Here is a 21,075-nt window from a genome sequence, read left to right as displayed (position 1 = left end):
AAGGTCGGTGCCAGTGTTCCCAATGTTGTCTCTCGCCCATATGCTTAATTTTGATCACGTCCACACTGCGTTACTCGATGCCTCCAATCTAATCACATCGTTTTGTCCCAAAATTACACAATTTATTATTATTCTGCTGAGTTGTTGAATGGCATCCACAATGAAAACTTTCGTGCAAGGTTTATGACTGATGGTGTCTATATTATATATGAGAGCAATTAACAATTAGCAATTTACATATATACACACAAGTTTTGACAGCAAATATTAACACAATATGGGATTGTGTCCAGTACGGTACAGTATAAATGCACTAGATACAAACCATGTTTAAAGTTGAAAACCATCATAATCTTGTAGATGCTTTTGGGCCATCACGTTCTTGTTCTCCAATTTATATAGTTGCAAATCTACAAATAATTTACTTTGAAGATTTTCCTAACAACTCTTCAAAATTTTCAAATTATGATGCTTTATTCTTTTACTTCGTGTGTGCATGATTCAAACAGTTGCAAGATGACCCTACAATTTTCCAAGTTGATTAAACTCAATACTCATAGTCAACATTAACGCCAAAAATTTTTAAAAAGTAGCGTACAAACAAATAAAGCTTCAAAATTGATTGTCATAAGCTTTTTAAAAAATGATTATAATGATAAATGCAATTGTTAATATTAATGACCCGTTTGGTTATAGTGTTTAAATAACAAAAACGGTTGTTTAAACATCATAATACGTATTTTCATACATTTTTTTTATCTATACATATTTTCATAAAACCCAAACAATATTACCAAAAATATCTTACCAAAGTCACATAATTTGAACTTAACTCGAAAGTTAAATGTAACTTGACACGTTATTCACAAAGATGAACAGTCAATAAATCATTTCAAAAGCCATGTTTATATGGCTAACAAACAACTTTGATTTCCAGCCAAAAAAAAAAAACAAACTTTGATTGAGCTTGATTGACTGGTGACAAAGCAAAAATACAAGGCCATAATAAAATCAAACCCCGATACCTGTAAATCACATAAAGTTAATTATTGTTCAATTAAGAAGATAAGATTGTTATTCAGCATAAAAAAAAAAAAAAAGAGGAAGATAAGATTGTAGCTTTGGGGAAGAAAAAATAATAATAAAAATGAAGAAGAAGATAAGATTATCTTCGTACAGACACGTATAATGGGTGTCACCTTTTTGTGACCTTGTACACAGGAAATTTAGGTTAACCTAAAATCTTTAACAGGTTTGTGACTTGTCCAACATGCAAAAACCACGTGTCTGATCCATAGAAAAACATTTGATAAGACCTTGACACGCTCTTATTTTTCTTTACAAAGTCATTGAATTTGAAAGCACTTTCACTTCTTTCTAGAAAAGCCAACTAATCACCTCGAGTAGTGCCACCCTACTTTTCCTTCTATATAAATAAACACAAAAACCATAGCTTTTCTTTACGCCACCACACAGAACAAAGAGAGCGAGCTTCAGAACAAGCTGCTGTGGAAGTCTCTTTTCTCTTCTTGGGAAAGTTTTTCCAAGAAGAAACAGCTTCTTCTACAGCAGCAACACCAACAAAATAAGTTGTTAATAGCTGTTGGATCAAATAATATTATCAGATGGCTCGCTCTCTCACTCAGGCTAAGCTTCTTGCTGAGTCCATTGCAGATGGTTTTTCTCTCTTTATCAACCGGTAAGTTATAAAATGTTCAAAACCCACTTTTTATTTTCGTTTAAAAAATGAATATACGGTGTATTTTTTTTTTCCTTGTTATTTTTGTGTTTGATAATATCGTAGTACTAGCCATTGATTGGACTTGGAGTGGGATTTTTTGTTTTTACTTTGATTTGTTGTCATTAAAATAAAAGAAAAAAAGGTACAGTGGATGATAGGATTCTAGCTATTTTGTGTTTGATCATATCAGATTGGGCCTTGATTTGATTTTTTGAAGAAAACAAATCTAATCTAAATAACCTGCATTGAATGAGACTCAGGGTCTCGAGGAATAGCTCCATGATTTGAGGGGACACGAGTGCAGCGTCCCAACATTTGATTTTGACATTTTTCGAATCAAAATATGACTTTCTGTTTTTGCCCAAACAAAACAACAAATTTAACTGAATAATAAGTCCACTGCTAACTGGAGATGAATAGTACCGAGTTTTTTCTTTTGTCACATAGTCTGATAATCTTTTTTTTTTTTTTTTCTTTTGTCACATAGTCTGATAATCGAATCAAATGCCTTCTCTTTTTAGTTGGTATGGGGTAAGTTTAGGAATTTAATTTATATAATTGTTTCCTGCATAAATTTCTCGACTTAGAATGGATTTGGGTAAACATTATTTTATTAGCTTTTTTTTTATTAAAAGAAATCAGTCTTTATTTAACCAAAAAAATAAAAAGATTTTAGAAAACTATAGCCTATAAATAAACCAATAGTCTTATAATTCTTTATTAAGACTTAATTAATCGAGCTAAGTTGAAAAGCTACCATATGTACTCGAGTAAAATTGTCGTGATTGGTCCCATTTTTGTCACGCTTTTTGAAGGGCAAAGTCCATAGTATGGCTAAGTTAGGTGCTGGAGTAAAGAGATTTTATCAAAATAGGAGTAGTAGAGATATATTAGCCAATTAGATAAACCCAAGCTGAATCATACTATGTGGCGAATTAATACATCCAAATGGAGTGAGAAAACTATAAACTACTATCGGAGTCCCATTGCCAACTTACTAACCGATATAGCCTATAATTTTTGTCTTAAAGACGCAGATCACTCGTAGGTTAATTGACTCTTCTTCATGTTTTCAATGTAAACATCCAAATTCAAATCCCCGTCTCTAATGTAACTATCACACCGGAGTTGCTCCCTTTAAGCATACGCAATATTATAGTCTAATACTAATCAACATTTTAGTATTGTTCACTTAGTCCAAGAGACAAAAAACAAAAAACAATATGGCCAACCCATCATCTTCAGAATTAGAGTACTCTTTACATAAAGCATTATCATATTATATTTCATTATTAATAAGTAAATTTTCATCAACGCAATTATTAATAGATAGAATAAATAATTGTTTAGCTTGTAATGATGATTTATGTCTTGATGGGTGTGGACAGGCGGGGTTATGCGGCTGCATCACATGCCTCAGTGTCGGCAAGCTTAGCTAATGGAGGAGGGTCTAGTAGTAGTAAGAGTAGAATCCTGATGAGTAAAATAGAAGAGAGGGCTTCGATGAAAGAAGATTGTGGGGCCTCTTCAGCATGGGCCCCAGACCCAGTTACTGGTTACTACAGGCCCATTAATCATGCAGCGGAAATTGATGCAGTCGAGCTTCGAAATCTGCTGTTGAACCACAAGGTGAGAGCACACTAAAAGCCATGGAGGTCACTGACCACATGTGGTTTTATCAGAGGATTCTGTGCTGCCCTTTGGACTTATTGTGGAACCATTTCTGACTCTGTTTGTGGTATTGCACCTTTGTTGAATTATCTATGGCAATGAGTGACTATCTAGTACGTACCGTCGTTTCAGTTATTTACATGGAGAAGTAAACCAGTTACTGTTTATGTAATAATAATGATGATGTTCCTCGTCTTTTATTTTATTTTTTTATGCTTTGTGAGTATATCAACAAATATGCAATTCTTTTTTCTTTTTTCTTTTTTTGAGGAGCAAATATGCAATTCTTAGTTACATACCCCTTTATCTCAACCATATGAACATCTTGAATTTTATAATCAAACGTGATAAAATCCCAAAAATAGTTAAAAGTTTATGTTAACACTATCAGTTTATCTAAGAGATCAAATCATGTCACTAGTTTCAACATTTTCTTGATCCATACTTTTTTTTTTTTTTCAGTCTAAAAAGCATGGATTTAACAAAATTTCAGTGTGTTCATGTCCACACAAATTTTTCCATGTTTGTGTCCAATACGACTGTATCACACTTCTAACTTAAAATATGCTCTTGTGATATCTCGAAATGATTTTATTTTGGACACGATCAAAACACTTCGGTGACTCGATCATATATAACATCGTTGTGATACAATTTTCTATATATGATGACTAATATAATTGAAAAGGAAAGGGAAAGATCTTGCACAATCGAAAATGTTGACCAAGTTACTTCGATTAAATCATTCAGCAAAAGAAAAGTTACTTGGATTAAATCAGTCATTGTTTTCAGCCTCAAATCAACCTTCTTCTACCTCTCTCTTTGGATCAATAATCAATCAATCAATCATCTGATCACTTTGACCACAATAATGATACAACCATTCAATGTATCTCTCTCTCTCTCTCTCTCCCTCTCTCTCTCTCTCATTTATACATCTAACCAAAATTCGTCTTGGATTTTTTAAAACTTATGAATTTATGTATTATTTCATTTTTTTAATTTGAGTATTTTTTTTTATTTGTATTAAAAAAATAATAATAACCTGGAAACCACTAGTACTTTCAAAGTAAAAGTTTGCCACTCTAATTTATTTGTTCATCAAACAAAAAATAAGTAACTCGAAGACGTGGTGGAGGGGTTTTTTTTTTTTTTTTTAACAAGACAACTTATTCTAAAATTTTGGTCTCTAGGTCAGTAGTTGAGCCAATAGGTCTCCACTCACCAGTTGAACAATAGAGTTAGTAAATAAATAAATAAGTGTTATTGATCATAAAAATTAGAGATGTTACATCTATAATATTTTTACAATAAATCATAAGTGGTTAGTTATTATTGGTTCAAATTTGAAACTAACACTAAGACTACTTTTTTACCCTAACAATAACAATCTGCCCCTTAGAATTTGTTGTAAAAATATTATAAACATATCATTTCTCTAAAAATAAATATATAAATTGAAAAAATAGATATGCCTAAATTACTAATTAGTGTTGGAGCATTTTAATAAATGAATGATTAATGAGTTGGCAAATTTTAATGAAAAGATAAGGGAGTTTTATGCAGTAGATAAGGAGCCAGTGTATCAATCAAATTTGAAATCCTACATTAATAAAGATATAGTCATTATTAATTTATGGGTTATGTTAACATATTTTCTTAAGATAAATATTAATGAATCATAATAGGAAAGTTTTGACACCACTTTAAAAATATAAAAAGCGGCCAATAATATTTATTATTTTTTATTTTTTTAATAAAATATTTCTAAAAATAATTCATAAACCAGTACACTTAAAAGGAGCGGCTTAGGCACACGCACAGGGTAGAAGAGGTATTCTTCTCTTGTACAATCAAAATAGCTAAGCAAAAATTAAAAAGCGGAGTAACTAGTGGCCTCAGCCCTCAAGGATGAGACATTGGATAATATTTATATGAGAGGCACCTCCACTTGGGGGCCACTTTTGACCCACTTAACGAGGGTACTATAACTAGTGGCCCAAGCCGGCTTGCATATACATAAACATCCTTGGCTTTGCTTCACAGTTCACAATGAAGGTTGCCTATATTTTGTTTCACCAAAATGCTGATTCTGGGGCCTCGCATTGTGCTTGTTTGGCCTGAGTAGTAGCTTTACATTAACAAGAATTATTAAATTATAAAAAGGGGCTATGTTTTAGAGGGATTGTATTGTGGTGGGACTAAGTTTTCAAGGCCAATATTTAAAGACTCACTTCTTAACCAAGACCTCACATGAACCCATGTCAACACAAGCGATAGGGTAGTAGGGTTATGTGATACTTGTAAGTTGTGGCATTGACTACATATATGTTCTTTTAGACCCTTACCTAAAAATAAGACATCTCATACCTTGTTGAGGTAAATTAAAGTCAAATAATGCAAACCAAAACAGAAAACTTATGGCGATTAAAAATTACATTCATATGAGTCTCTTACTTATTTTATTAAACTTTTATCTATTAGTATTTTTAACAAAATGTTTTCAACACAGACATGTTAATCTTTTTTCTTTTCTTTTTTTGAAGGGAGATAATTATGTCATTTTCTATTAGGTGCCTCATCATGCCAGTAATGCATTAACCTCTCTAATTTCACTTTCTCACAATAGTTCGCCCCAATTAGTGCTTGAATTAATTGATCTACTTGTAAAGATTTTGTGACATAACATAGTAAGGGTAGTGATGGCTTTGTTCCTATGTTCATACAATCAAATATCGGAGGAATTATTAAAAGCATCGTAGTTGATACGAGATGAGACTTATTGCATGTTGATGTGATTTATACCTAAAGAAATTTGCATATAAGGGAGAGTGATCCATTTGATGGGCTCCCCATAACAATGTCGGCTTTGTGTATTTATTATTAGTCATATGTGAAGTGTGAACACGAACAACCACTGGTATAGTGTTGTCAAGTTTATCATATGTATTTTCTAGTGAATACTAAATAGAAAGTGACAACATATAGTCGATGTTCATCATATGTCTTCATGTTCTTGTTACTTGTTTTTCGTACCTCTATTCCTTTCTTCACACCTTAGGCATGTTCTTGACAACTGGCCTTTGAGAAATATAAAGAGTAGACATGTTCTTGTCCTTTGTCGTCATTATGGATAAATATAGCTTTAATATACTAAAACTCCATGAATTCGTGTGATCCCTAGTTGATTAAATTTAGCAAAGCATGAGTAAGAAATGAGAAATTATACATAACAGGAGAGAGGACAAGGGAACTCAAAAACTCAGACACGCTTAGGAACATGTATACAGGTGTTAAAATAAAAAGGAAATAAATAAATAAATGAGAGAGAGAGATATTAATGTGATTTGCCTTATGGTTGCCGTACACAATAGAAAACCTAAACAATTACATCTTTTTTTTTTTTTTGGCTGAATTAAACAATTACATCTTAAGCTCACTGATTTGTACTTTTGTAATTACAAGAAACCCAACAAAAAGGTATGTATAAAAAAACACATCCATTTTAGTATGTCAACCCTTAACTACAGTAGTCTATGATATTACAAAATCAGGATAACTAATAAAATTGGTACAAAACTATGTTATGCACATTCAAAATTATATACTTTTATGTTTTAAGGATATTGGGCTACACAATTATGAATTATGGTAATAACTTGATGTGTTCTAATAAATAAATAAAAATAACTTAATATGTTATTTGAAGTCATGCAACCAACATGCCCTCTCATTTGGTTGCGCTATGTGTTGGATTGACTGAACCCTTTTTTATACAAGAACATTTTACATTTTTAAATAAATAAAAAATAAAAGAAATGAAATTGCAAGTTAATTTGCAAAATGGTTTTTTTTTTTTTTTTTTTTCTTGAGACTTCGTTTGGTTGGGTGAATGAAAAAGTGAGAAGATATAAAATATTTATGTTTTTTACCCTATATACTTGGTAGAAATGATAAAAAATGGAAAGACAAAAATTAAATTACTATTATGTCCTTATTATTAAAAATAGAAAGAAAGAAAATTAGGGGTAATTTTGTACTTTCCTTTTCATGGCCATTTTTTCTCCTATTTTATCCCCAATTTGGAAGGGGGAAAAATGGTGGGCCTGGCTGCCTGGGTGGAAAATTACATCCACCATTTTTTTTTCCTCTCCCTTTTCTTTTTGATAATCTTCCTCTCCCTTTTCACTCCAACCAGACTATGGAAAATTACATTTTGCATTTCCTAGGTTTTCCTCTCCTCATTTTTCATCCTCTTCCTTTTCACCCCAACCAAACATAGTGTAAGAGACAAGATTTTGTTCCAAACAATCAAAAGGTACAATCATCCTCCATTTGCGCTTAACATGGCCTTAATGGAAGGAAAGAATGAAGAAGGCAAAACATCGACTGACTTGGTTCAACTTCAAAGAGACCGTATGATCAAAATGTGAGTTGTTACATACTTGCATTTCCTTCTCTGTTGATCCCAACAAACGAGCAACAATTAAAGGTACAGACTAATAGATTTGATATTTTCAAACAGATAGATTATATCCCAATCAGGGCCGGGTTGCCTTTTGACTAAGCCATTCATGCACAGGTTTGAGTCCCCATCTTAGATCAAGTTGGCTATTTTCATTTCTTTAGCAACATGTGCACCCCAACAATCACTCTGTGTTGTTGCCATCAGACTTCAGTGGACTACAAAAGGGAAATTTTCCTTGACCATCCTTGAAGAACCTTGTAAATAATTGCAATAAATTGTAAAATATGTACTCTGCGTTATGGTAATAAATGGTAGCTTTCAGCCATGGATTTCCATTTCCCCATGTAAATTACACAAAGAGAGAGTTCAAATTATATATTGAACAGTTTAATCTGACATGAATTTCATCATTTGAATGTTTTGCACCTCTCAAAGATTCTAAGTTCTAACCGAGTTCATTCACTTTTACAAAATTCCTGTGGGTATAGGAAAATCTAACTAAGTCCGGTGGTCCACAGAACATATAAAACATAATAATGTTCTAAGCCAATAACAGTATTCGGCTAAACACCTTTCTCCTGTCTTTTAGTAACTGTGTACCTCATCGAAGAGTTTGTGTCACAATAATGACTCCTTATGACTTTTCCTACTTACGATCCAAAAGAGAAGGATTTCCTATTTTAAAAGTGTTCAGCTTTTCCTTTCAACTTTTTTATTTTTTTGGATTTTATGAAACTAAATATACCCAACTCTTTAATTCACAGGACTACCCAAATTTCCAGAATTAAATGAAGTCTAAAAATAAATAATTTCCTTCTCTTAAACAATACGATACACAGCTTAATTATAACATATTTGTAAGTTAAGGAAAATATTTCAATAATATCATTAAAATTGGATAACAAAAAAATTTAAAAGAATACATAATATTACCAAAATAAAAAAGATACATAATATAAAAAATAAAAAATAAAAAAAGTTTCTGTTGGGAATCACTCACTTGGATAAAGCAACAAAGTTCATGTACTTTTGGGATATAGCATGCCTTATAAATATGAATTCAGGAAAGGAGAATAGAAAATACATCAAATTTTGTGTTGTGTAGAAAAGATATAGTTGATTCTTTCTTTTAAGAGACACCTTACTTGGACGTAATCATAACAGTTCTAGTTCTGATTTTAGAAGGTCAAAAGCAAATAATACTTGAACTGAACTAGCATCATGCTCATGCCGTTTCCCAATATGTTCAAAACTCAAACCCAAGACCTACCTCAAACATTCATCAAAAGTAGTGTAACGACTTAAGGAAAAGCACTAGCCACGTCTGCGTTATACATCAAAAGGACTAGTCACAATTGAGGCTCCTTACAGTTATTAATAAAACCTAGTTCAACCCAGTAAATACCCGATATAGGACTTATCACATACCCACACATCACACAATCAATCAAATTGGGCATCACAACCTATCTCGAACCAAGACCCAGTACCCCTATCCCAAAGGTTTTACCAGTAATATCCTTTTATCATTGGTATTCTTAAGGATTTGTTGAATTACTTGAAAGGATATATTGATAATTTCAAATATATTTGTTTCTTTACAAAGTACCTAGTTTTTTACTTAATTTTTTACCAAGTAAATAACAATTTATTAATGGAGTACAAATACCTAGTGATTATAGAGTGGGGGCAACTAATCTCCCTGAAATGGAAGATACAGGGAACTAGAGATCCCTAAGGACTCGTCAATGTCATAACATAAAGACCAACTTCTTGTCCTACAAGTAGCTGGAGAATAACTATCATACAGTTCTACTCTCCAAAAAAAAACTATCATACAGTTCTAAACCTGTTCAAGCTGCAGGGACATAGATGATAGAAATGTTAGCTGTCTACAGTAGACTACATTGGGTCTTCATTGTTCAATTTATTGAATGACCTCTGGAACATCTTTACCCTACTGGAAAATTTAGTGTTTTTTTTCATCAAAATATGAAGTAAGAACATAAAAGAAATGTACTTTTAATCGCACACTGCTGTTCCAAAATCAAATAGCATAGGGGCCTCTCTTTTTTGGTCAAATAGCATAGGGGGTCACTAACATTGCCAGCAGCAATTGAAAAGAATTAGATCTTCCAGTGTGTGTTCAATACCAATAAACATGTGTGCACATGTGAAGAGTGAAATATAAAAGTCAATTCATTGTCTCTCATCAAATTAAAAATATACATATCTCTACCATAACATGAAGGTATCCCTTATCCAATAATAAAAAATAAAATAAAAATAAAAACATTTACAAATTACAAAATTAATTAACAAGATAAAGAGAACAGGTTCCAACTCAAAATTCCAACAAAAGACATAGTGAATAGGTAGCATTTCTTCTCCTTTTCTAAGCAATCCATTGCAAACGAAAATAATTTGAAAATGGAACCAAAAGAAGATTAGAAACAAAAAGTGTTACATTACTAATGGAATTGACACCAATAAAGATAAACATGGAGATAGAGAAATAGACAAAGTAATTAACATGTACGTAATGTTGTATTAATCAATAAAAGGCACAAACTAATTTTCTCTAGCCTCTCACAGCCAATAAGGAAGGAATTGCAGCCAAGTTTGGGTTGGTGTTCTTATCTGAAGCTTGTCTGATAATATCCCTTTTCCCATCTTTAGAGATAGGCTTGCTGAAAGCTCTCATTGGACTAGCAAATGCCCAACCCCAGCTCTTACTTCGACCATGAACAAGACTACTAGCACTAGTGCTCCCTCCTGCACCCACTGCTGACTTCCCATTATTATTATTCATATGATCCCAATAAGAAGAGGAAGATGAGGATGAAGATGAAGAAGTTATCATAAACCCACCAAACAGTCCACCACACTTGACTCTCTCTTTCATGTGCACAGCTGAAGAGGTTGACTTGGGCTTGCCCTCTCGCTGAGACTCCACTCTTCTTAGAGTGCAGTCTCCAAACCCAGTTGAGATTCTCTCAAAGAAGTCACCAGAGAAGCTCCTACTTCCACACCCAACAGATCTGGATCTTGAAACTTTACGCTCAAAGGAAGAGGCTGAAGCAGTGGCTTGGCTATTAGGACTTTCATCATCTTCCACAATGTCACTTTTCTTTCCCAAAGAAGAAGACCCAAGATGGCACTTCTCTTTCTGCTTATTGTTAGAACCATTTGTTGTTGGCCCTGTTGTCAAAGTTGATATCCTTGAGTTGCTGTTGCTGTTGCTGTTGCTATTGTCGTCTCTGAAGCTTCTGTCCGTTGTCCTGGAACCACTAGGCTTTGATGAAGAAGAAGTAGAAAAGTAGAGAAATGACCAAAAGCCACCTCTTTTTCTTGGGCTAAAGTCTTCATCACCATCCTCAGCATTCAAGAACTGGTTTCTTCTCCTAGGAGTTGCAGTGGACTTGCTTCGCTTGAAAACAATATCCGCAGGTGCTGCACCACCACGATCTGATGTAACTTTCTTCTTCTTCTTAGCCAAAAGAAAAGGGATCCTGGCCCGCCTAGTATTGTAATACTCATGATGATGAAAATGACTATCTTTGTTGCCACCATCATTGACTCCTCTTGTTGATGATGACGGTCGGATTGAGAGTGAAGAAGAAGAACCAGCACCAACACAAGCACCAGCATTACCAATATCAGATCTAAAAGAAGGAGATGAAGAAGAAGAGGAAGAGCCACGAATAGGTAATGGAAAAGATGAAGATACAAGCTTGCCAAGCTTTTCTTGAAGACAAAAGGCACAGATCCCACCTGGGTTGTTTCTGTATGGATGGTCACTGCATTGCATTCCATCTCCCATGTCTTCTTCACCCACACCAACTCTTCCACCACCACCACCACCAGGTACTACTATTCCTTTGATTCCTTCCATCATAATCTTCTTTTGGCTTCTGGGGAAATGTTGTTTGATTCCAATGATCTAGTTTTCTTTCTTGTTGCTGTTACTCTTTTTTCATACCTTGAATGCCTTTTTGCAATTTTGCTTTTCAGAGAGGATAGAGATACAAACAAAGAAAAGGGGCATAGATAGTCAGAGAGTGTAATTGAGTGAACAAAAAAATAAAAATATAATTATATATTAGCTTATTGCTGCATTGAAGTAAGGGTGTGGAGAGGGAAGAGAGAGGACAATGTGGGAGAGAGTCCCCAGGAGCACGTGGAAGACTGACTTACCAAGATATTAAAAAGTGTGAAAAAGACAAGCAAGACACTATAAACTATTTTCAGAACTCTATCTCTCTATTGCACTAGCCCGGACACAAGAATCTACAAAAGACTGTCCCTCAAATACACTTCCAAGACTCTCTACGTTTGTACAGTTTCTTTTTTTCTTTTTTCCTTCGTAAAAAAAAAAGTTTTAGAAGGGATAATATTTTGCTATCAAATTGGATTTGTTTTACATTGATCACAAAATTAGAAAAAAAAAAGTTTTAGAATAATAGAAAATTTCAATCGGATTTGTATTACATTGATCACAAAAAATAGTTTTTTCGTTGATCTGTATTTTCTATCAAATAAATATAAAAAAATTCAAGTTTAAAGGTAATTATCACCTCTCATGATAATGACGAAAAGATATTTTATATCAAATTAAACTTCATTTATCATATTATATATATATATATATATATATAATAAATAAAGTTTAGTTATAAAATTAGTTGTAACTTAAAACTATAATTTTACTGAATATTTTTTATTGAAGGTGAATTTTGACAAATCCATTATTAAATTACATTTTTTTCTTATATTCTTCATGCTTACCAAATTTCTAAAAAATTAAAAATTAATGGTTATGTTACTAATGAATTGTTTAAATTACAAGTTTTTTTAGTTTAAAATTATAAATAAAATATAAATTTATAGAGCATATAATAAATAATATCCGATTGACATAAAATTTCACATGTATATTAAAAGCGTAGAGAACATACAATTCAATAAGTTATAAAAAAATAAAAAATAAAAAATAGAAATTGGCCCTAACAAAAACAATTTTCATGCTAAGATTTTTTTTTTTTTTATAAGGTATTTTTGCTAAAAATTCATTACCAAAAAATAAATTTTATAAAAATTCACGTGTATTTGTAGCTTTCTTGTCTGTACTTTTGAAAAACTCATCAAATAAATTTTATACGTAATCTTTTCTTCTTTTTTTCTTTTTTCTTTTTTTGTTTTTTTCCCCTTTCTACTAAATAAGTACATAATAAGAGCATTTGCAGCAGTAAATGTATAATGCTATAATACTATATTTAAGCTATAATACTATATTTTAGCTCCTCAAATCCCAAAATCATACTCACAGCAGTGTAGTTAAATCTATAATTTTTAGCTCCATTGCTACAGTGCACATTTATCTATAGATATGCACTATTCATGAGAGCTAAAAAAAATATATTATTTTATTGAATTTCTCTCTCCTCTTCCATTAAAAAAATATTTTCTCTTTCTTTCTTTTTCACTCTCTCTCCGGCTTCTCTTCTTTCTTCCTCTTTCCTTCTCATTTTTTTTCTCCCTCATCTACTCTCTGCTGCCCGTGCCTCTCTACACAAACACAAGCCCCTACCTAACGCCAACCGAAGCCCCAGCCCAGCATCGACATTCTCCACAACTCCACCCCCTCTCTCTTTGCTATCTCATGCCCAGCGCCGACGTGGGTCTCTATCTTGCATTTTCTCTCTCTAGATCTCCACCTCAAAGGCTGAACCTCCAAGCTCCACCCTCTCTCTGCTATCTCATGCCCAGTGCCGATGTGGGTTTGTGTTTGTGTTTTCCGATCTGTTGTGGGCAGTGGGCTTGTGTTTGTGTTTGTGGCAGTGGGCTTATGTTTTCCGATGTGGCTGTTGTGGGGGCGGCGGTGAAGTTAGAGTGAAAGAGAAAGAAAGACAAAGTTGAAGTAGAAAAATAAAAATGCAAGTGAAGATAGAGTGAAGATAAAGAGGAGTACGTGTGTGGAGGAGAAAAACAAAGAGTTAAAAAGAAAAAAAGAAAAAAGAAAAAAGAAACGTGTATTTGGATGAAAATAATAGGAAAAATAAAATAAAGAATAATAAAAAATTAAAATTAAGAAATGTTACCACAATACTTTTATAATAAATTTTAAGTGATAGTTATTACTATATTGGTGAGAAAAAAATAATTTTTTTGATGGTGGTGGTGGCGGTGGTGGTAGTGACAATGGTAGTGGTAGTGGTTGTGATTGTTGTTTATTGTAGAGAATATATTATTCTATCATGTGGTAGCAGCAGAAGAGTTGGCAGCGGTGGAAGAGTCGGTGGCGGCGATGGCGGTAGTGATTGCGGTGACAGTGGAAGAGTCGATGGCGGTGGTGGTAGCGGTTGCGGATGGTTGTGATTGTTGTTTATTGTAGTAGATATATTATTTTATTGTGATATTTATATTATTTTATTATGTTGAAAGCTAAAATAGATCTACTGCTATAACATGTGTATAAGTAAAATAGATAAAGTAATTTTTGATGGAATTAAAAAACTAAATTTTTAGCGCTACTACTGTGATGTTCTAATAAACACAAAAAAGGATAGCTAATTCTAAAACGAAAGCTCTAAAGCTACATTACCGTCAGGCTCAGGCTCAGTCGCTCAGAGAGTAGCACAGTGGAGATGGATAAGGATCCAAAACTTTCCTTTCTGGTTCAAGGTAGAGACGACTAATTTTTTTTTCTTTTAAATATACCAAATCATTAAAATAGTGCCAACATATATCGAACATATATATAGTTATATACCATTTCTACTTTTTTTTTTTTTTTTTGGGCATCTACTTTAAAAAAATAAATAAATAAATAATACATTAATAAACAAATTGGGCTTGGTATGGAAACATATTAAAAGCTTGAAAGCGAATCAAATATTTGATAGAGCTTCCCAAAATTTGTTGACATGATTAACGTTTTGATCAAAATGATAAATGCCAGGATGTATCACCGTAATGGCGCACAACATCCACAAGCTATTTAGAGCATTCTCATAAAAAATGCTATAAAATATAGCATTTAGCATTTCAAAAAGTTACTTTATTCATTTTAACAACTCATTTTATAATACACCAATATCAAAAGTTCTATTATTTTATCACTTCATTTAAATAATCTTTTTTTATTCTTTCTTTATGTTTTCAATTAACTACCATGTGCCTGTTTGATTAAACAAATATTTATTTTTTAACATCTTACTACAGTGGGCAACTAGAGATAACAGCCCACTATAGCTGAATGTCAAAATTTATAGCATATAGCACTTTTAATGTAGTGTGCTTTTCTAAAATTAGATGTTAAAAAATAGCATTTGAAACATTTGATGAGAATGCTCTTAATGAGAGTCCCAATATCACTTTTTTTTTTTTTTTTAAGTAAATAAAGAAAATAGGTGGATGCATCAAATATCAAACTCATATCCATCCATATCACTTGGTTAAGAAAATTAGTGATAAAGAACGGACAATAAAAATGATTTTTGGACAAGGAGATCGTTAGAAATTGACATGTACTAAGTAGGAAAGTACTAGTAAAAATTATCAAAAATAATGACTAAGTTGTGTGAAAACTTGCATTAATCAAAAGAATAATGTTACAATCACAAACTATTTTACTACATTCTTACAAACTGCTGATATGACCAACTTTTTATTGGTTTTCATCTAGACCTACCATTAATATCACTTTTTTATTTACCAATAATCACTTATCACATCAGCAATTTGTAAAATTTTGTATAAAATGATTTGTATCTCTAGCATTATTCTAATCTAAGTGCCACCTTTAACTACGACCTAAGCCCTTTTTGGGGGGCAAATTTTTTTGTTTAGACCCATGGTTAATTGTTATTTTCCATTTATAGTAATTTTTCATCTTATTATAACTTTTAAATTAAAAATCAGAATAATATCTTTTCTATTATAACTTTTAAATTAGAAACAATATACTAGATTTGATTTCGTAATTTTCTCAATTTTGCATTTGTTTGCTAATTTTTTTTTTCTATTTTATAGCCTAATTTCATTCCTAACAAGAATTAAGGTTTTTAGATGTTTTCTAATCACATTAAGAATGTGGTTAGTAGTCTTAAGAGTTCTTTTACCTATTTAAGAGCATTGTAGCCTCCAAATCAATTTAAATTTTTTAATTAATAATAAAAAAAAATTAGAATTTTGATTTCCTCTTATGTTTTTAGTGGATTCCAGACTCTTCTTGTAGATTCAAATCCTACAAATCTCAATTATAAACACGAAAATGTCATTTGGTCATCAAACGAACTAACATGTTTTTAGTCCTTCAAAACCCACACGTTTGAGTCAAAGTATGTAATTACCAAAATCTTAAATCACAAAATTAGTGGCTCTTAGACTAGTTCAATACAAGGTGAGGTGAGGTCCCATGCCAGCAAAGGGACAAACAAGATGAAATTGACATTGACAATGCAAGAATTGATGTCCACAAGGAAGTACAGAAAATAGAGTAATGGAAGACGTCTGAATATCTCATTGCCCAAGTAATGAAGACTCTTAAAAGAGCCTTATCTCTAATAATTTCCTTTCTTGACTTGCAATAGGCTTACGTACCTGATAATTGCTGAAAAAAGTTTTGCATTTGTATTGGTTTAATTTATCAACTTTTTTTTTAATACTATGATCCTGTTAATTAATACTATGATCCTGTTAATGGGTACCGTTGGATAAAAATGCACATGGGGGGGGGGGGTGTCACTGTATTTGTCCTATGCAAAGCAAATGTATGAGACCCCATGAAGACAAAGTTCATTATGGTAAATGGGACTTTTTCGTTGTTAATTTAATACAAGAACTAGGTCTAGCCGCTACGTGCTGTTTCTTTGTTCTTGTTCTTTTTCAGGTCCCAGATCACATACAAGGTACAGGGTACATCCATGCATGCAAGAGTTTAATTTAGTGGCCCCCTTAATTCGTCGTCTCTTTTCTCCTATATTTATATATGGTACAGTTTAGTCATTGATCATTTATTAAAGTTTAAAACTAGGCCTTATTGAATGGTCATCCATCGTTCATCTTTGTGATGTGAACAAATCAACGGGTCACCCGTGCCAAAGTATTAATTGTGAAGTGCTAGCTTAGATCCCACACTACTGTATAGAATTATAGATGACATCAAGGAGAAATGAAAAATCTTAACCATGAGAGCTGCTTCCAAATTAATTCTCGATGCACGTAAAGGTCTATACCTAGCATTCACCATTAACTTGATAATAATAACAACAACAATAATAATAATGGTAATAATAAAAACAAACAAACAAACGAAAAGAAACAAACTACTGCCTGTATAAAATATAATTTCATTTCACTGTTTTGACGACTATTAGAATAGAGTAATGTGTAAGGGTGAATAAGACTTGTTCCGGCTCAATCTATCGTCCAAAGTTCAAACTGATTACACTGCTATCTTGGGATGTTAAATGGAACCGGTGGTAAGAGAGAAGCCGATTGGTTGGAGATTTTTAGTATCGTTGTATAAAATGATATAAAAACTGTGGTTTAAAAAATAGTATAAAAACACATGCTTACAGTATTTATAAACCAAAAAATGTGTTTAGTACTATATTTCAAATAATATATTTCAGTGTGTGAAAAAATATAATTGTGTGTTTGGTATATGTGTGTGTTTTATTTTTAAAAAGCCGATAAACATAATACAATTTAATATTTTTTTATTTGAGGAGAGAGAAATCAATTTATGTTTTGTCTAATCCCCATAGTTTTCAACATATTTACAAAAATGATATTAAACAATATTATTTGAAAACTGAATACTAGTAAGAGGAGTTGTTATGGTCGTGAAACTAGACTCCCACGATAGTATTTTAAAATTATTGACACCTATTTTATTGTGTACTAACCACAACAAATAATTGTGAAAAAATGTTGTGTGCCTAAACTTAGTGATGAGATTATAATAACATGATAATATATTGTTATTGAGGAATATTGCATTTTTGAGATTTTTTATATATTTTTTTACTTAGGAATTTTAAAATGTTGTAAATAAATTAATTAATTAATATTAGTCTCATTTGCTAACAGCTATTCAAAGGACTCAGTTTGTTTGGAATATAGTTCCTCCAACTTATTAGGTGAAGATTCAAATCAACATTCATGTATAATTCTTTAGATAATTTAATAAATCATGTGATTAAAATACGCTTTATAGGCTTATGAACAGTTGTTTAATGAGTTGGAAGAGTCTCTTCCAATTATGTTTAAATAAAATCTTTTTTCCTGTTTGCATATGTAATTCTATCATTCTTAAAAGTATAAGAAGCTTAACTATTATGTTTTTTTGGCATCATGACCAACAAAGAGCTCTAATCTAAATCAATAGTTTACCAACGTTAATACACAAACTTGTTTACAAATTTTAAAAGACCAAGGGTACTCTTGTAATTCGATTATACTTTTTGGTATTTCAATTGAAGACATCTAAAGTTCAAATTTCTTTATTCCCAACAATCGAATTGTAAAAATAAAATAAAATAAATGAGTATATTAATACCAATGAAAACTGTAATCAAAATATCAGATCCTATAGAAACTCAGTTTCATCTCCTAATTTATTAATAATCTTGCGCCGCATGTATAAGTTGATTTCAAATATGGATTCTTTGTGCAATCCAATTCAGATACACATGCATGCATTTCATAGTTCATGAACAGTCCTGACTAAAATCTTAAATTTTTCTTTCTTTTGACCAACTAAAAAATCTTGAATTTTTAGTTGTACCATGCTTGGATCTATCTTAATTATCAGAACATTATGGTTTTACTCATTCTTAATTTGCTTAGGATTAAAACTAATGTTTTAGGTAATCATGATGCTTAGTTTAGTATATGAAGACAAAAAGTTTGGTGTTACCTCGAGACTTTATGGGAGGGGACCATTCATACTTTTGGAGACAATAACACTACCAAGCTATAAATGCTATTTAATTATTAGTAGTATTATTTTAAAATGGTTTATATTTTATTATTTGCATGAACAAGTGAGAATAAGCCTTACAAAGTACAAACCAGCTCTCAACTAGCTAGATCTGCTTCTTTGAATAATATTGAAAATATTTATTTGCATCAATGGTAATTCAAAGTTAGTGTTTTATTTATTAATTTCTTTTTCCTTCCTTGGGGGTGTAGGGTTTTGTGAGTTGGTTGCTGTATGCAGAAGCAAGAAACCAATCGATTTGGTCTTGGACCCTGTGTTAAATGTGATACTGAGATTGATGTTGAGAGTTTGACCCAAAAAGGAGAGATCGAGTGTAGGAGAAGAAAGGAAACAAAGAAATGATAGTGTGGAAAAGCCTCGAGAATCAATGGTGTTGAAGGAGAAGGTGAGATCACATGTGCATGTTAGGATTAGCTTTTGGTTTTTAGCTCTTTAGTTTATTGATTTATGTTTAGCTTTTTTCAATCTTCACTTTCTAAGTGGATTTATAGTAAACCAAACGCACGTTAAGGAAGAAAACAATTCGGTCTTATCCCACTACAATTATTGTTTTAGATTTTTAATGTTGGCTAATTTGATGACTAAGTTTGTTTGTAATTGTTGAACTACTTTCAATTGTATTTGTGACTTTGTGCGGTATAATTGAGGTTATTTAAAGACTGGAAAAAATGTGCAGTAATGAAGTTTTCAGTTTGAGCAAAAACATTAAAAAGAGGAACGTTTCCTTAATTAGTTTGAAAAATGAGGTAGAATGCTATTTATTTTGCCCGAAAAGGGTAGAAGTCAATTTTGACCTAGAATGGTCTGCTAAGTTCGTAAGATATTCGGTTGTTTGACAAATTTGAAAATTAAAATTGGACAAAAAGGTTCACCAATCATTTGTGAGACTACAGTCAAGCGAACCCTTTAAGGAAAGCACAGACCTGGGCATTCATAGCATTTTTTTTTTTTTTTTTAAGCCAACCATGCCTCAAACCTTACACTTTTATATACATACGAAAACTCAACCCTAATTTACGAAGAAGGAAGACAACTACACAAAACCAAGAAAAACCTTTACCAAGCCTTCCAGTTCATACCTCTCAAATTTCCTATACTTAATTTGACCATGTGGTGTACGAGAAGTCACATGAGTAACGTATGAATTGCAACAATATTCAATAGAGGACTTATTGATTTTGCTTTGCTTCAAGATGTTTTTAGCCATTGGGTTTTCACTCCGTGGACAAATACTTGTCTTTGTGTGTGTGTTGTTCAATGTTGTTTATCTTATGCTTGTTTATCCATGATGAATGTTGCGCTTAAATTGATTAAGCAACTTCCATGACTTAAATTTGAATGATCGACTAAAATTGGTAGTAAGCCGTATTAGGGTCTAATTGCATTTTTATCTAATCTAGCAGCATGAGTTCCTTGGACAAATGTAAATAACCATTGCACTTTTTTTTTTAATTAACATTTATATGTGATCGGTTTAATTGGTTAAGTAATATGTGTTGAATCCCAGGTGCTTATTAGGTTGATCTGAGCCATATAAACAATTACAACGAGTTCCAATGGTAATTTATCTGATCCAATGGTATGAGATTCTAGAAAAGAAAGCGCAGGCTAGGAATTCTTTATTGGAATTGGGTCAGAACTGGTCACATATCCTTCCATTAACAGATATCGAATATGCTTTACTCCAAAAGAGCAGGACTTGTAAGTTGTGACAACTGTCAAGATTTATAGAAGAAAAAGTACCTCCATTGAAGGGCTTACCACAAAGGGTAAAGATAACTATTATTGATATGGTTTATGAACGACAACGAATTTGTGTAATTCAAATTAGTCCACAGGTTTCTAACTTAATTTCTTTGGGTTCATTTTCTTTTTCTTTTTCTTTTTTTGAAAAAAACTAAAGTCTCTCTATTTGAATGAAAATGTATGTGTACATAAAGATAAAGAAAAATTTTATTTGACGAGGAAAATTTTATTTGACCAATAACCTTATCGTTCAGTGGTATTACTTCTATTAGAAAAACTCGAACTCAAATCCTGATCCACCTGTTCTAAGCAAACAAATATATATTTGTATAACAAATGATTATACTTCCCTTACAAACTTATGTCAACCAAAAATTTTCAAGTTATATAAACAAATTTTATTTATTTAAAGAAAAACAACTTATTTGTTAAACTCAC

General features: G+C 32.0%; 2 protein-coding genes across 2 annotated transcripts; one reads left to right on the top strand and one right to left on the bottom strand.

The window, feature by feature from the left end:
• Positions 1-1,374: 1,374 nt before the first annotated feature.
• LOC115973299 (late embryogenesis abundant protein Lea5-like) lies at positions 1,375-3,617 on the top strand. Its single transcript, XM_031093553.1, has 2 exons — positions 1,375-1,699; positions 3,130-3,617. The coding sequence occupies exons 1-2, from the start codon at positions 1,626-1,628 to the stop codon at positions 3,383-3,385; spliced, it is 330 nt and encodes a 109-aa protein (XP_030949413.1). The 5' UTR covers positions 1,375-1,625; the 3' UTR covers positions 3,386-3,617.
• A 6,628-nt stretch (positions 3,618-10,245) lies between these two features.
• LOC115973300 lies at positions 10,246-12,070 on the bottom strand. The gene has a single exon (XM_031093554.1). The coding sequence runs from the start codon at positions 11,776-11,778 to the stop codon at positions 10,462-10,464; it is 1,317 nt and encodes a 438-aa protein (XP_030949414.1). The 5' UTR covers positions 11,779-12,070; the 3' UTR covers positions 10,246-10,461.
• Between the last annotated feature and the right edge of the window lie 9,005 nt (positions 12,071-21,075).

Source organism: Quercus lobata, unplaced genomic scaffold, assembly GCF_001633185.2.
Source record: "Quercus lobata isolate SW786 unplaced genomic scaffold, ValleyOak3.0 Primary Assembly Scq3eQI_2007, whole genome shotgun sequence".
NCBI classification, from domain to species: Eukaryota; Viridiplantae; Streptophyta; class Magnoliopsida; order Fagales; family Fagaceae; genus Quercus; species Quercus lobata.
Note: the sequence above shows the minus strand (reverse complement) of the source record. Positions and strands in the feature narration are given on the sequence as shown.